The 17,010-nt window shown below is 47.0% G+C and overlaps 1 protein-coding gene across 1 annotated transcript in view; it reads left to right on the top strand.

Annotated features, from left to right (window-relative positions):
- The window catches only part of SMIM31 (small integral membrane protein 31), a 65,748-nt gene extending 48,997 nt beyond the window's left edge, over positions 1-16,751 (top strand). Inside the window, exon 4 of the mRNA XM_059721907.1 lies at positions 15,860-16,751. Within this exon, the coding sequence (XP_059577890.1) occupies positions 15,860-15,931 (72 nt within the window). The 3' untranslated portion in view covers positions 15,932-16,751. The remainder of the gene's footprint in view (positions 1-15,859) is intronic.
- Positions 16,752-17,010: the final 259 nt, after the last annotated feature.

The raw sequence follows: 17,010 nt of genomic DNA, 5'->3' as shown, positions 1-17,010 counted from the left end.
CTGTTCCATCACAACGTTGAAACACAAGTCAAAATGGAACGGTGCCGTTTTGCACAGCCCTATTAACTGATTTAGATCAAACCAGTTTGTGGACCTTCTGTCCCAGACCCCTTCCTGATTCAAGTAAACTCACAGTCCCCAGAGTCCCAGAAGCTTTGCAGCCCAGGACTGTGCAGTCTACTCCCATGGAAGAGACGCTTCCCCACTCCTCCACTCCCTAGCCTGCTTCCTGGCAACACCAGGGAGCTGGGGGAATTCCCCACCTCCCCTTCTCTGACACAGCTGCTTGACTCAGCTGCTGCCACAGGAGGAAGCGGGGAAGGAGTTCCCAAGGCCACCCAGGGTGTGGGTACCAGGGATGCCCTGCCTCAGGGAACTTCCTCCACCCTGGCCCAGGGTCCCCTAGCCCAGGGCAGCCCCAAGGAACTGAGGGGAATTCCCCTCTCCTCCCCCTTCCCAGCTACAGATTGCTTCAGCTGCTGCCACAGGATGGTGGGAAAAAAAGTTCTCCCAGCTGGGTGCCTGCTCATGCAGCCCAGTATGGGGGACCTGGGGACCCCCTGCTTTGGGGGGCTTCCCACACCCCAGCCCAGGGTCCCCCAGCCACAGGGACCCAAGGGAAATTCTTCCCCTCCCAAACCCCAGAGCTGTTTGCCTCAACCACTGTGAGTCCGAGGCAAGCAGTTGCAGGGGAATGGGAGAATTCCTCTGTTCCCTGAGGCTGCTATCCCTGAGATTTGCAGTGGCTGAGGCAGCAGCTGTGGGGAAGCAAGAGGGGAAGAATTCCCCTCAGATCCCTGGGGCTGCCCTGGGCTGAAGAACCATGGGCTGGGGTCAGGCGAAGCCCCCTCCCTTCCCCGCCCGGCAAAGCAGGGGCTCACATGTGCCCCCGTGCTGGGCTGCACAGACAGGCACCTAGCCCAGAAGACTCCTTCTCCCTCCCCTCTGTGGCAGCAGCTGAAGCAATCAGCACCTGGGAAGGGGGCAGGGGAGAAATGGAGAAGGTTGAGAGAGTCCAGAAAAAAGCCACTCATATGGTTTGAGGCCTGAAGAGCAAGCCATATGAGGAAAGGCTGACAGATTTGGGACTGTTCAGCCTAGAAAAGAAAAGACTTTGTGGGGATTTGGTGGCAGCTTACAAATAGATCAGGGGAGAACATCAGGGGTTAGGCGGACAACTATTCACCAAAGCACCCCAGGGGAGAACCAGGAGCAATGGTCATAAACTCCAAGAACAGGAGTAGGCATCCCCTGGCACAGGTGCCAAAGTGTGGCATGTGGAGGCATTTTGCCTGGCACGCAGGCCTTGAGGCAGACGGCAGAGAAGGGGCCAGGGTTGCAATGCCACAACAAGGATCGGGCCCCTTGCAGCTCCTCCTCTGTCTGCCCCTGGCACACCAACATCTTACAAATTGAGGTGGCAGGTGTTTTTGGCACCCTGCCCAAAAACGTTGCCAACCCCTGTCCCAGAAGAAGGTTTCAGACTGGATATAAGGAAAAACTTCTTCATGGTTCATGTGACCAGACTCTGGAATAGACTCCCAGGAGGAGTGGTACAGGCACCTACCCTGGAGATCTTCAAAAGGAGACTGCACACATACCTTGCTGGAGTTATTTGACCCCACTAATCTTTCCTGCCCAGAGCAGGGGGGCTGGTCCCAATGATCTCACGAGGTCCCTTCCAGCCCAAAACTTCTGTGAATCTGTGAAATTTCCCTCAGCTCCCCAGGGCTGTGCTGAGCTAGGCGACCCCAGGCTGAGGGAACCCCCCCTGAGGAAAGGCTCCTCCAAGTTGGGTCAGCACCTGGACAGAGGGCTCCTCAACCCCCTGTAAGGAGACAGCATGGGGTTGGGGGCATGTGCTGGGGAGCTAAACAGGGATGACTTCATTCGCCTGGGCTGGCAATGGCCAGCAGGCTGAGAGACGTGCTCTAGTGCCCCCAACCTACTGGCCTGGGTCAGTGCTGGCCTCCCCCTGCCTTCCCAATTGAAAACTGAACATCAGTTCAGTTGGTTATTGGTTCAGTTTATGCAATTTAGAGGAAGCTGTCTAGTTTTAATCAATTCTGCCTCAAGCTTTTTGACTGTCTGTACTTAGCCCTGATGTTCTTATTGCTCCTGCTAATTTTACCTGGTTTTAATCTAAAGAGAAAGTATCTGTATAGGCCATTGTGAGCATACATTGAATATTAGGACAAGTTTTGACATTCAAAAGATGTCTACATGCAGGCAGGGCAGATCAACAAGCTATGTATATAAATGGCATTGCTCTTCTGGAATCAGTGAGCCTATGACAACATATACCACCTGAGATTCAGTAATGATATGGGATTAAAGTCTTTAGAAGGGCTGTCCAATGGAAGCAGTGACATTTCTAATACTTTATCTTTCACCAATTTAAAGACAAATTCTGAAACCCAGTCTGTATTTTGGTCTGCTACATCCAGTGGTCCAACTGCTACTGGCTTGGTTGGGAAAAAGACTGCAAGTCCAAAAGCTAATGGTGGCAGTCAACAGTCATCAATCATCTGGTTACCCTCAGAGTAAAATGTGCAGCTGTACACTTATTATTAAGAATCTGCCTGTGGATTCTAGTTGGCACTTGATTCATTAAATATAATTCGAACCCAAAGTTTTACAGCTTAATTCAACAAAGATAGCCCACATTTCAGCCACACAGGTCCATATAGGTTCTAAGTCTAAGAGGTCACTGTCCATTTTCCCACATTCCCCTTCAGGGGTCCACATGCTCCTGCACATGCATTCTTTCTTGAATAAGGAAAAAAAAGGCACATTTATGGGGTTTTGTTTATTCCATTCTATGGTAGCTAAGTGTTCTTTTCCATTTCTTATATTCCCCTGAAGGTTAACATAGGGATGATATGCAATGCAAAGGAATGTAGCCTCCTGTGTCTTTGTAGCCACCCAAAGAGGTGGTTATGAAGAACCACACAATGGGTGTGCCTACAAGAGATGCTTTACTGTGCAGTAGCATAGTTTACTGCACAGCAAGCGTGTGCAGTTGTACATGCACATGCTTATGGCATAGTAAACTTCACTAATTGTGAGTAAATTCGCTACCTGCAAATGCAAGTAGCAAATTTACTTGCGATTACTTACTACACCGTAGTGCTCATATAGACACCTGACTGATGGTAAATCTGATCCCAGTCAGTCAGCCACCAGGGGGCAGAAGATTACTCCCTGCCCACAGGAGCTGCCTGCTGTTGGGGTGGGCTGTGCTACAAAAGCCCAGGTGGGGACTATGTCCCCCTTCCCCAGCAGCAGGGAACTCCAAGTCCTCTACTTTCAGATCATGATCAGGGAGCAGGGGGCTGGGAGATCCTTATCTCCCAATGCCAGCTCCATGACCTTGGAAGCTGGTGCTGGGAGCTCCCTGCTGGCAGGAGCTGGAGAACCTGTTCCCCACTCAGCTCTGCAATCATGGAGCTGAGCAGGGAACAGACACTCCAGCCACCGCCCTGCAATTGCAGAGTAGGGACAAGGAACTGTCCCAGTTAGGCGCAGGTCCCAGCTCCATGTCCCAATTAGATGGTTGAGGCACAGGGCCTGGAAAGAGCTACAGACGTGGAGCAGGTCCCAGACCCCTACCCCATGCACTGGTAGGGCAGCTAGTAGCAAGCCCCTGGCTTGGGGCTCATTGCTAGGTACCCCATCATGGATTGGGGCAGGGGGCTGGGACCTGCCTCTTCCCTACAGCTCTTTCCCAGTCCCCTGCCTTAATTAGGGAGCCTGTACCAGGAGCTCCCTGCTGCCAGGGCAGGGGGAAATTGTTCCCACCCCAGCAGCAGGCAGTCCCCTGGAGGCAAGGAGTAATGTTCCAACCCTGGTCAAGAGACAGCTGTCTCCTGGCCCAGTGCTCCCTGGGCTAGCAGGGGGGGGGGGGTCTAGAGCTCCCCCTGGTGGCAGCAGGGGCCCATTGCAAGGCCCCAGGAAGCAGGAGCAGCTTACTGCTATTAGGAGCAAATCTGCTCCCATTTCCCTGCATGTGTAGGCACTTGCACGGGAGCATTTACTCATGAGTACTTTACTCATGAGTAAACCACTCCCAGATCTAATGCGTGTGTAGATACACCCAATGACAGCAGAAATGGAGCAACAGAAACAAAGGCCTTTTCCTACTGCCCAGAAGGTCTAAAGGGTTTTGTCTGCTGGTTCGTTTGTTTTTTTGGTGCAAAAACTGTATAAAAACATGTTTCTCAAACTTGTAAGGCTCTATCTTTGCGTTCTGCATAGCAGTTTCCTAATTAAAAGTAACTTAACTGTTTTCATTGTGTGATCTTTCCAGCAGACAGTGTATCACCCAAATGGTCCAAGCTTAAAAAGTTAAGGTGAGTAAACAGGAAAGAGAGATGCTTATTATCCTTTTTTCCTACAGCAACACACAATGGGAGACCCAGGACACCATAGTTTTATTGGGTGCATCATTTACTTGCTCTTTAATTTTGAGAACTGTGCATTCTTTGTTAAATACTCACTTAAGTTTTGATGGAAGTCTGAAGTAATATATGTAATAATAATAAAGGATTAACCCATAGTGATGTCATATTAGCCATATATCTCAGTGTCTTTTTTCTCATCGTTAGCAAGATTGATGTAGCATAAAATGATTTGAGACAATATTGCAGAAGAGTGGTGAAAAAACACTAAATGTGTAGTGGTTTACTGAAAAACTGCTTATGGGAGCACAACCTTGATGACTATAGAAAGGCTTCCATCCTTTTTATATGGGATAATTCTCACAGGTCTGCCAGGTCATCAGTCAAATAGTGGCACAGCCTCAAGCCCTTTGGAGACAATGGGACACTTACCACTGTCTACATCAAGGAGCTTCTGGTCAGACCTTGATTCACTACCTGGCTTAAGTTATTCACTCTCTACAGGGATTGTTTCATATTAAATACTCCTTTGTCTGACTGTTCTGTTTTGTTAAGGTGGAGGGGTTCATTCCCAAGAAAGGACCTGTTATGCCACCAGCCTTTTTTTTTTCCTCTTTCATTCTTTGGTTTCTTTTTTCACTGGCATCAAACACATGCCAGTGAAAACTCAGTCAAAGAAAGGTAACAAAATTGAAGAACCGTATACAAATTTGGTGGTGTAAATGCTTATTGGAGAAAGCTGGCAGAAAGAGATAAAGGCCCAGCATTCTTGATGCTTATCACCTTGGTGTCTGGCTTTGAAGGCCTGCATAGCTGAGACAAGGATAGGATGATGCTAATCCACTGCAGTTGAGGCTAACCTAGCTTTTTTCCTTTGACTAGTTTGAGTCCTTTCAGCTCTGCTCACTCAGAAAGCTATACTGCCTAGAAAGAACTAGAAGGAATATATTTGCCAACATTTCAGAGAACTATTGTAGCTGATACGGACTGGTGCATCTAGGTGCACAGGGGTTCTTTTAACTTTGCCTGTGCAAACAATGTGTTCAGTGAAGTCACTATAGACACTCTCCTGCCTTGTGATGTTCAGTCACAGTTAACTGGTGACACGCACACTATGGATACAAATTATATGTATGACTTTTGTCATGTGTGACAAACAGCTTCAAATACATTTAAGCTTTCTATCCTAGGGTTTAAAAGGGATTTGGGATGTCTGGCCCTCTAGTATTATTTTTATATAAGAGAGAATTGACAATAGCAAATTTGATTCTCTCCCTTCACAAGTGAATCTCTGAACCTTGTATAATAAAGAACCATTGGAAGTATACTAGATAGCTGGCTTTTAATATACATGTTGCCAGAAGTATGAAAACCATAAAGCAGTGAAAAACAGATCACAGTCAAATTAAACAGCAACATTACAGGCTTCATCTAGAAAGTTATTCAGGATCAGCCAGCAATTTATTTTAACATTTGGAAGGTCTGAGTGTCTAAACTTTGAAATGTAAAGTAGAAAAAATAGTTCTCTAGGTGATGACATAGTGGTTACAAGCTGCTGAATAAGATATGCATCTTCCCTGCGTGCATTCTTGTTCCCTCAAAATAGCTGGAGTAACAACCAGTCCATACCTTGTTTATAAGATCTAGCAAGATGACAGTGCTTATCCTTTGTGGAGTAGCTGGAGTTTACTGATTTTTGTCATCTTATATACTGAAGATTCAGGGGTGAGGGAAGAGAAGCAGAAATCAAAACCAAATGGCTAACGTAAACAAAAAACATTAGTAAACTATTGATAAAAATATCAAATATATGCACATTTTAAACAAAAATTACATCGGTGAAGATTAAAAGTGCCTGCAAAACCAACCAACCATTCCAAGGTGACCACTTTCATAATCAAAACTAGATTCATTTTTTAAAACATAAGCTCTGATATGTTCCGACCAGAATGCCCATGCTTTTCAGCATCTAGCCACTGTTGCTTCAAAGGGAATAACTATGTTTCAGTCTATTGCTTAAATTAGGTTTTTGCAAAGTGGTTGTATTACCACAACGTAACTTTAACCTCATTAACTAAGCAATGTTATAAACAGAAGATAGATGAAAAGTTAAGGAATATATCAGTGCTCCAGGAAAAGAAATGCTTTGAGTAAAGGTTCTTTAGTGGGTACTGGCGGCAAGCATGGATTTTGTTTGATGGCTAGTGTTCTACAGTGTAGCTGGATGAAATATTCATGGTAAAGGTTTTAGGGTGGGGTTTGTTTTTTTTTAAAGAGACTTGGTTCAAGGAAACTTCAAAGTCTTTAATGGCCCTGTAAATTATTACTCACTTTCTGCAGAGGAATTTTCACCAGACAGATCCCTTTAGAAAAACAATATGGAATTTTCAGATTACCTGTTTTGGCTGTTGTGGAGATTTACTGCTTGTTTGCTTAAGCATCATATTTTAAATAGACCTTTTGTCTTCAACAAATGCTCCCATTCTTTTTTACCATGTTAGAAGAGTGGGCACCTCTTTACAATGCCCAATATCACCTACTTCAGAGGCAGGTCATTAACATCATAATGCACTAAGTCAATTATGCATGCAAGTGTGAAGGAGAAATTCCCTTCTGAACCTGAAGTCTAAGATTAGATTAGATTACTTTTAAAAATCTTAGTTTGCAAAGGTAACGATCTTTTGAATCTAGTTACAGCATCTGTGATTCACTAACCTCCTTCAGCAATGAATTCCACTGAATGCTTATGCACTAAAGAATTTTCTCTTACTACCAAGGCTTTTTGCCTCTGCCCCTACTTCTCTCTGCCCCAGAGAAGATGCTCCAAATCCCTTTGTATGTCTAGGTGGGAGCCAATCAGACCCACATTATCTGGAGTTTAGAATGAATCAGCAAGATACATCTCTATGCAGGAGAGCAACACCTGATGTAAACAAACAATAAAAGATAATATAGCAGAAGACTATCATCTTACAACACACACACAAACAAAAAATAGGATAGAGAGTCCTAACCAAGTTGTAGGGACATTTTTATATCCTTCATAAATTTTGTGTTTTAAATGGACTTCTAATTGTTATGTAATCACTTAGTTGTAATCATTAAGGGACATTTGCAATCTTTGCCACTGGACTTTATCCAATTTACATGACACTTTCTGAGTTAAAGGTGTTAAAAGGAATAAGCTAAAGGTTGTCACAACTTCACCATGAAGAGAACAAAAAGTAATCTTCCTGACAGCCCACCTCTATGGTTGACCCCATCTGGGCAGCCACAGAGCTAGGACAGTGCTGTTCAGCACTATCTGGTATACAGGAGTTTGCAGAGCCAACTATAGTCCCTGAGGGCTTATCCAGGGTTGGATTAATGCATAGGCAAACTAGGCACGTGCCTAGGTCCCTGAGCTCTAGTCCTTCCCTCCACAGTGGTGGCATGAATGGCCCTGTCAGCATCCCTTCCCTTCCCCTCCCCTCCCGTCTGCTGGCCTCCATGCCACTGCAGCTGCTTCTTAGCAGTGGTTCCAAGCCCCACACCCTGCAGGCAGCAGCACTGGGGTGGAGACGGGGGTCTCAATTGGCACAGGGCCCACAAGTTTGTTTGCCTAGGACCCACTAAAGGCTTAATCTAGCCCTGGGCTTATCACCACACTCTGTCCATGGTAAGCCTAGGAGTTCCAGTGAGAAGCATACCCTCTCCACTTGCTCCCACTATAAGCAACAGATCCTGGAAATTAGGCTTCATAGAACCTTTAGAGTGGCATTAAGTGCATGCCCAGAATCACTTTCTGTCTCAGGCCTAAGGACTGTTGCTCACTATGGCCCCTACCACACATTACAGTTATGACATGATTACAACATTACAATTAAGACAGGGAGAAGAGCTAGACCGGGAATTCTCAGGTCAGCTCGTGGAGGCAGTTAAGTCAAGGGACATGGTCATCATGGGTGACCTAAACTACCCGGACATCTGCTGGGAAGAGCAGTCAGCCAGGTCTGACCGCTCACGTAGGTTCCTAGCCGAGTTACAGGACCTCTACCTAATCCAGGAGGTACATAGTCCCACCAGGGGAAATGCCTTGTTGGACCTGGTCCTGGCCACAGGCGACAACCTGGTGAGGGGACTGTGGGTGCTCGACCACCTGGGCGATAGCAGCCATCACCTACTGGAATTTACCATCCAGTGCAGGGTGTCAAAGGCCCGCAGCAAGGCAGCAGCCCTGGACTTCAGGAGGGCAGATTTCAATGAGGTAAGGAGACTAGTCGGGGAGGCACTGAGGTCCCGGAGGGGAGGGGAGTTGGGAGTCCAAGAAGAGTGGTCGTTCCTTAAGGAGACAATCCTCCAAGCACAAAGCGTGACAATCCCCACACGGATCAAAGGGGGCAAGAGTGCTCAAAAGCCCCCATGGCTCACCAAAAGCATCCATGAATGCCTCAAAGCCAAAAAGGAGGTGTACACCCAATGGAAGGGAGGGGCCATCACCAAGAAGTATTATACCTCCTTGGCTCAAGATTGTAGGGGGGCTATTAAGAAGAAAAGGCAGAGATGGAACTGGGACTAGAGACCCAGATCAAAGATAACAAGAAGTTCTTTTTTAAATGCATATGGGGTAAAAAGAAGGTGCCAAATAATGTAGGGCCTCTGCAGGACATGCTTGGTAATCTGGTGGTAGCACCAGATGACAAAGCTAATCTCTTTAACAGATTCTTTGCTTCCATTTTTCTGACCAGGGACAGGGACATCCCCCGCACTGGGATTCTGGATGGACCCAGGGGAGGCGCAGCCAGGCCCAGAGTCAGTGAGGACCTAGTCAGGGAACTTCTGGAGGGACTAGATGTTTTCAAATCAGCAGGTCCTGATGATTTCCACCCCAGAGTGCTTAGGGAACTGGCACAGATCATTGCAGGACCCCTGGCACAGCTTTACAAACACTCGTGGTGCTCTGTTGAGGTGCCTGATGACTGGAAACGGGCCAATGTGGTCCCCATTTTCAAAAAAAGGAAGGAAAGAGGACCCAGGAAACTATAGGCCTGTTAGTCTTACCTCAGTCCTGGGGAAGCTCTTTGAGAAAATTATCCAGGAGCACATCTGCAAGGGGCCAGCAGGGGAGTTTATGCTTAGGGGCAACCAACATGGGTTCATTAGAGGCAGGTCCTGTCAGACCAACCTGGTGGCCTTCTGTGACCAGGTCACAAAAGCCTTGGATGCAGGTGTCGCAGTGGACATAGTCTTCCTGGACTTTAGGAAGGCCTTTGACACTGTCTCTTACCCCATCCTCATTAAAAAAATTAGGCATCTGTGGTGTCAATGCCTACACAGTCAGATGGGTTGCAAATTGACTGGAGGGCCGCACCCGGATAGTGGTGGTGGATGGGTCGTTTTTGACCTGGAGAGATGTGGGTAGAAGGGTTCCCCAGGGCTCGGTCCTGGGGCCTGCACTGTTCAATATATTCATCGGTGATTTGGACGAGGAGGTGAAAAGCACCTTGTTCAAGTTCACAGATGACACTAAAATGTGGGGAGAAGCGAGCACGCTAGAAGAGGGGGACAGGCTACAACTAGACCTCGACAGGTTAGAGATGGGCTGATGAGAATAGGATGGGTTTCAATATGGACAAGTGCAAGGTGTTGCACCTGAGGAGGAAGAACCAGCAGCATACCTACAGGCTGGGGAACTCCCTTCTCATCAGCACAGAGGCAGAGAAGGATCTTGGAATCACTACTGATTCCAAGATGAACATCGGCCACCAATGTGGGGACGCAGTCAGGAAGGCCAACCACACTTTGTCATGCATCCACAGATGCATCACGAGCAGGTCCGAGGAGGTGATCCTCCCCCTCTATGTGACATTGGTCAGGCCGCAGTTGAAGTACTGCGTCCAGTTCTGGGCGCTGCACTTCAGGAGAGATGTGGACAGCATTGAGAGGGTCCAGAGGAGGGCCACTTGCATGATTAGGGGGCAGCAGGGCAGGCCTTACAAGAAGAGGCTATGGGACCTAAACCTGTTCAGCCTCCACAAAAGAAGACTGAGAGGGGAACTGGTAGCCACCTATAAACTTGCCAAGGGGGACCAGCAGGCAATGGGAGAGTCCCTGTTCCCCCAAGCACTACCGGTGGTAACAAGGAACAACGGCCATAAGTTGACTGACAGTAGATTCAGGCTAGAGATCAGGAGGTGCTACTTCACTGTCAGGGTGGCTAGGATCTGGAACCAACTTCCAAGGGAAGTGGTGCTTGCCCCTACCCAGGGGGTCTTCAAAAGGAGGCTAGACAGCCACCTAGCTGGGGTCATTTGACCCCAGCATCCTTTCCTGCCCATGGCAGGGGGTCGGACTAGATTATCTGCTTAGGTCCCTTCCGACCCTACCAACTATGAAACTATGAATCACATCTTAAGTTGTAACCTGGCCACATGTTAAAGCAATGAATGGCATCATAAAACAAGCAATAAGCCACAAAATGATTCCACAAAAATGTATAATAACTTTGTGGCTTTGTGGCTTTGTACAATGCCATTAGTTGAACATTTGGCCAAGTGTGCTCCTGCAGCTAGGAGTCCTATCAACTGATCTGGTCTCCCAGCCTCAGGGGCACACCATGCACCCCTGAGGCTGGCATCCCCCAGTTTATGGGGTTCATAGCCATGGGAGCCCACCATGTACTCAGGGGTAGGGAGTCCCATCAACTGGTGGGGCTCAGCCATGTGATGGCATGTTGTGCCCCCTACAGCTGGGAGCTCTACCAACTGGGGGTTCCCAGGCATGGGAGCTTGCTACTTGCCAGTGCAGGGGGAGCCTGGGATCATGATCATGATCCCATGCCCCCGCTGTACCACCATCATACCTTCTGATGATCCCATCATCATACCTTCTGCCATGCATGTGTAGTATGTCAGGAAATGTGATTGTGTGGATTGCACATCAGATCCAATCATGCCTTTGCGAGCACATCTAGCAGGGGCCTATAAAGTGAAACACATTAAAGTGGCCACTTGATTTCTGGTATTTCCCATGGGCACAGTGGGAGCAAGTGGGAAGGGCATGTTTCTCTGTGGTACTTCCAGCCTCGATATAGAAGCAGCGTAGACATGATTGGAGGGATTCAGGCTCCAGGAAAGCTAAAACTAGAATAGAGCTTTGAACTGGCCCTTTAGCACCCTGAGGTATAGTGCATGTGGACTTAGCACAAGGCCCTAAGTAGCCTCCCTTACCTGCTGCTGCGGCCCATGGTTCCACCATATACACAGCCATGCGTACACACATACACACAGCTTTGGGAAGTGATTAGAAAAGGCAGGACTAGAGAAGTGGAAGATGAGATTTGGAGAAGGGAAAAGGAGGGAGAAGAAAGATAGGAAGGACAAAATAAGACAAAAAGGGATAATGCCTAGATGAAATGCAAGAGAGAAAGAAATCCAGGGTGAAAATCAAAAGAATGGGGGTTAATGGAGAGAGGAAGGCACTATTGAGAGGAAGAGAAAATAAAAGCCAGGCTGTTTTAACTCACCTACCCAGCCTTTTGTGTTCCCCTATTTAATGGCGGTCACACGTTTCTCTTAACTGAACAACAATTAGCTCTTTTCATTGTGTCATTTAAATTAACCTCCTGTGTTTAAGATTTTTCTTTCTTTTTCCCAATTTGTCTCCATTCTTTTGCCTCCCTCCCTTGGCTCTTGGATTTCTGAAGGCAAAGACTATTCTGAGTGATTTCTTACTGTCCTCCCCACCATTCTGTTGCTCACCAAACACATGCAACTGTAAAAACGTCATGCTTTCTTGCACTGCTTTTCATTAATTCCAGCCAGGCATAACACTTATCTGACAGTGGTGTCATTATTATTGGAGCTGTCAGCACTGAAGGAATCACAATTGGCAACCAAATTGGCTCTCTTTTTTCATCTGAATAAAAAGAAACCCAGTGTGGTCCTGTGCAGAGCCGAAAGTCATTAAAAATCCATGGAGAAAGTGACGGTGACCAGAAATGATAGCAAAAGGCAGAATAAAACAAGAACTTTATGTCTAATGCAGCCCCTCAAATTACCCTATATAAAGTAAACTGCATGGTGCATTCTGTTATCCCCAGTGAAGGGAAAATTCCCCTGGAAGCAAAAGGGTTCAATTCTACTCTTCCACCTCTCCAATGAGCTCCATGATAGGACCAGATGTGCTTTCCTTTCAACTTTTAGCCCTCATTTTATTCTCTGCCTTTGCATGGGAAAGCATTTGGGCTAGCATTTAAGGCACTCCTATGTATAGAAGTATCATAATACCTGCTATTTCCATTTGTAACCTCAGCTACAGTGTCTGCTTATCATATCTATGTGTTCTGTTCTCCCCACATTTGGTCAGTGATGGCATTTTTCAGTTGCACCACTTTGCACAGTGCTGAAGTTATGTTGTAGTTCATGTGATCCAGGAAATATGCAAAAGGCAAGGATTTTTGTGGGTGTTATCTTTTATTACACCAACTGCATGGTTGGGCTAAATTTAGACAAGTTTTAAGGTACCATGGTGAGTTAACCACCTGTGCTGAATAGCTAAATATCTGCTATTTAAGCTATATCTAAGGTAACATTTAAAGATATTAAGGTGCATCTCCTTTCCATGGGTTTCAGTAGTGATATCCTATAAGTGAGTGAGAGACAGAGAGAAGCTTTGAGTACCATTTGTTGTGGGCCATTTAAATCAATGTGTTGCTTGTCTTCAACATACTTCTTGTGTCTAGCTGCTGTGGGAGTGTAAGAAGCAGAATCATTTCATTTAAGAAGTTTAGTACTTTGGAGACAGATAGTACCACTCAGATATGCAAGTGTGGATGTACATTTGCTACGCAGATCTGACCAAAGGCATGTATTATAGTACTCAGATAGTTCATAGAGTTAGGTTTCATGGCCCTGGTGTAGAGAGAGTTTACAAACCCACTGGGGGTTATTTAGAGGAAAAGCAAACTGCTCTGTGAGATTGCTAAGGAGTTCCAGCTGGGTACTACAACTTTTATCCCAAAAGGCTGTATTTCTCCAAACAGCTACACAAGACCACTGATCAGCCCTAACTGATGCTGTGCCTTTTGATGAAAAAGCTGCAGCAAAAAGCTGCATAGCCTGTTCTCCACTTAGCAACCTGTGGCAAATTAGCAAGTTGCAAACTATCTCAAGACAAATGATCTGGATTCTATTGCATACTGTACAGCCTTCCCCTTCTGCAGGAAAAGGTTGAGATTTTGGTGGGTGGGCACAGTCAGCCAAGCTAATTCATCTTAAGCTGCTACCCCACCATCAATCTTACCCATGCTCCTCTTAGTATTAGTAGAGGGCAGCTCAGCTATCAGAAAGGCAGATGAACTTCAGCTGGCCTTCCAAGAGCCTACTAACATATAATAAGGATTTATGTACATTGCCTCCCCGATATTTAGGGCCCCATCCTGCCACCATGAGGAGTTGGGAACATTAAGCAAATTCTACAAGAAGCTCAATCTGTACTTGGTAGGATCAGAGCAATATGCCTCACTTCTCAGGTGTATTTAAGCATAAGCTTAAATTTATCTCCATTCAATAAACTACTTGAGCACTTGCTAAAGTCACTGGAACTTAAGAACACATCTACTTGCTTTACTGAATGGACTATGGAACTGGGGCTTGTCATGACACAATGATTGTGCGTATCTACGGTTTTGTGCACTCGTCAAGGGTATCCAGAGCTCTGTCATGTTTGTTTTTGCAGAGCCTAGCAAACTCCACTTGTGTTTGTCTGTAACTGCAACTCAAGAAAGTTTTTTCTGCCTGCACCGCGACCACCTACGGTGTAAGTAAAATAATCTTTAATTAACTGCTACGAGTCCATGCCTAATTTTAGTCCGTTGTGTAAAAGTACCCGCCCTACCATTGCGGGCTCCCAGCCACAGCCCGCCGCGCGCCCCCGAAAGCCTCGGACCGCTCCTGGCCTCCACATGGCGACGAGGATGAGATCCGGGGAAGGCACGATGGAACTAGAATTAGTTAAGAACTGCCCTTGGCGCAGTGGAAAACACCAAGTAGAAAACATCATAAAACTAGAGGTGCATATCGCTTACCACTGGGCGGGCGGAACGGGTGAAAGGTTTATCAGCGGACATCTTTCGCTGAAGGGAGAAGAGGGAGCTTCCAAAGACGGAGCCCCAAGAGAGAGGGAAGTGTATCTTCACCCCGCAGCATTCGGGTGTATAATGAATGATGAGCGGGTCCTATTTAGGCCCCTCGAGACTGTGTCCCTCGCCAGAGTCAACCCGGCAGGCGCAGTAAACCCGACCCTCACCCAGGAGTGTGCCCGTTGCTCGTGATGTGCTCAAGAGAGTGAAGAACTGGTGCCGATCGACCAGTTCGCCCCCTTTATGGTGGCATCTAAATTGAGGGGTTGCGAGCGTCCATCCGAGCTCCGCGAAGATCTGGAGACGGAGGAACGTGCCGCAGATGAGAGAGTAGCCCCGAGGTACGACAAGGGGAAAATGTTGGTTGCAACTTTCCGTACTATAACTGATCTAATGCAGCAAAATGCAAGTTTGAGAGCCCAGCTGCGTATGGCCGTTCAAGCGGTCAAAGAGGCGGCTGCGAAAGAAAATCTTGAGACGCCACTCCAAGATGGCGCCGAGCAAGAGGGAGACCGTGTGAAAGAACCAGAAGAGAAGGGTGGAGCTTTGGAGGAACCCGCGGGAGTTCGGCCGGCGACCCTGCCCACCGACGCAACGTCGCTTCCGGCGACTAAGCCTTCTTGCCGACGGAAGGGAAAATCGAGCAGAGGAGTGCATCCGCCTCGCCTGCCTGAAACAATAACAGCACTGACTCCCGAAGTAACAGCTCGTCCTGTAGCCACGATCAACCGAGTGACTGATGCACAGGGTGCAGTTTGCGCTGCCACCTGTCGCACTCATGTTTGGGCGGAGCTACAAAACCTTTACGGAGAATCTGGGATGGAATCCGACGAGGCTCTAGTCTCATGGCTAGGACTCATGTCCATGGAGTTTGAGTAATCTTCTTCGTCAGTTGTCATGGCTGCGTATCCTAACGGAGCCCAAAATATCCAGCGATCAGGAACATCGATACCCAACCGAGGCTCAAAGCACAAGACATCGTGAATCCGATCTCCCACTGTTGCCACAGAGAACACCAGAGAAGCGATTCATGTTTGGATTTCTCCTACAGCGTTCTGGACTCAATAAGCGGCAACTTTGGATTTTAGGGGACGCAGGCCAATGGCAACTGGCGTATGAGTTAGTTTTTCATTATTTAGAAGAACTGGATGACAAATCCTCAACACTTTCATCTTGTTGAGCGTACAAGAGAGGGTTGTCCAGAGTAGAGTCGTGTTCAAACACCTGTATTATATGTTTTGGGAGTGATAGTGAGTTTAATTGACCGCCTTGTCGTGTGGTTCCATGTGAATTTTGTAATATTAATAAAATAACTGTTTTAAGAGAATTCTTTTCACAGATCCGGAATTCAGAGTGCGTGGCGGAGAGAAGCCCCAAGAAGGACAACATCATCAAAGAAGTGAGGGCTTGACGCGCGACTTCGCCATGACGCCCACTGAAGCCCTGATAGTTCAATTCTTTATTATGAATATAATTATGTGTGTATGTATTTGTGCTGGCTATTATTTGATTTGATCCCTGGAGGACGAATTTATTATGTTGTCTGATTTTGTGTTTACCTGTTTAGTTCAACAACCCGTTGTAAGAGCTACTGGCGACCCGAGTGACGAGCATGTAATATAATTCAGCTGTGCCTTCAACAAGGGAGGATGTCATGACCCAATGATTGTGCGTGCACTTCGGCACTGCAGAATTATTTCCCGCCACATGGAGCTTTCTTTGCATGGTGCAATTCTCAGCTGCAGAGAGAAAACCCCGGTGCAAAGGAGTTCCCACCACCCGTATGTAAATTTGTTTCCCACTATTGGCTGTTTCTAAATTATTCCCACGTGGCGGCTAGCGATTGGCTTGCTAGCCGTACAAAAGGTTAGAGCAGTTTCCGCCCAAGTTGTAGAGGACTCCACAACCATCTCGTGGGGACTCTGAGCACACGGCAGAGTAATAGAAACTTTATGTGTGTTTCAGAGGAGTTCGGTGGCCTGATCAACCGCCAACCTCTTTCCGTCTCGTTCGTTAAATTCTTAAGACGTATCTACGGTTTTGCGCGCTCGTCAAGGGTATCCAGAGCTCTGTCGTGTTTGTTTTTGCGGAGCCTAGCAAACTCCGCGAGTGTGTCTTTGGTGGAGCCTAGCAAACTCCACTTGTGTTTGTCTGTAACTGCAACTCAAGAAAGTTTTTCCTGCCTGCACTGCAACCACCTACGGTGTAAGTAAAATAATCTTTAATTAACCGCTATGAGTCCATGCCTAATTCTAGTCTGTCATGCAAAAGTACCCGCCCTACCGTTGCGGGCTCCCAGCCACAGCCCGCCGTGCGCCCCCAAAAGCCTCGGACCGCTCCCAGCCCGCCCAGGGCTAAGAGCTAAGAAGAGTTCCTTTCTCCTTGGATAACTCTTTAGTAATGGGAAAAAGCATGAACAATACTGAATCTCCCTGACTGAAATTTGAACAATCTATAGAGTTTGATCATAAGAGTACTAACTTCTTGTGC

The sequence above is a fragment of the Alligator mississippiensis genome, chromosome 2, assembly GCF_030867095.1.
Source record: "Alligator mississippiensis isolate rAllMis1 chromosome 2, rAllMis1, whole genome shotgun sequence".
NCBI classification, from domain to species: domain Eukaryota; kingdom Metazoa; phylum Chordata; order Crocodylia; family Alligatoridae; genus Alligator; species Alligator mississippiensis.
The sequence above is the reverse complement of the archived record's forward strand: the minus strand, read 5'-3'. Positions and strand labels throughout refer to the sequence as shown.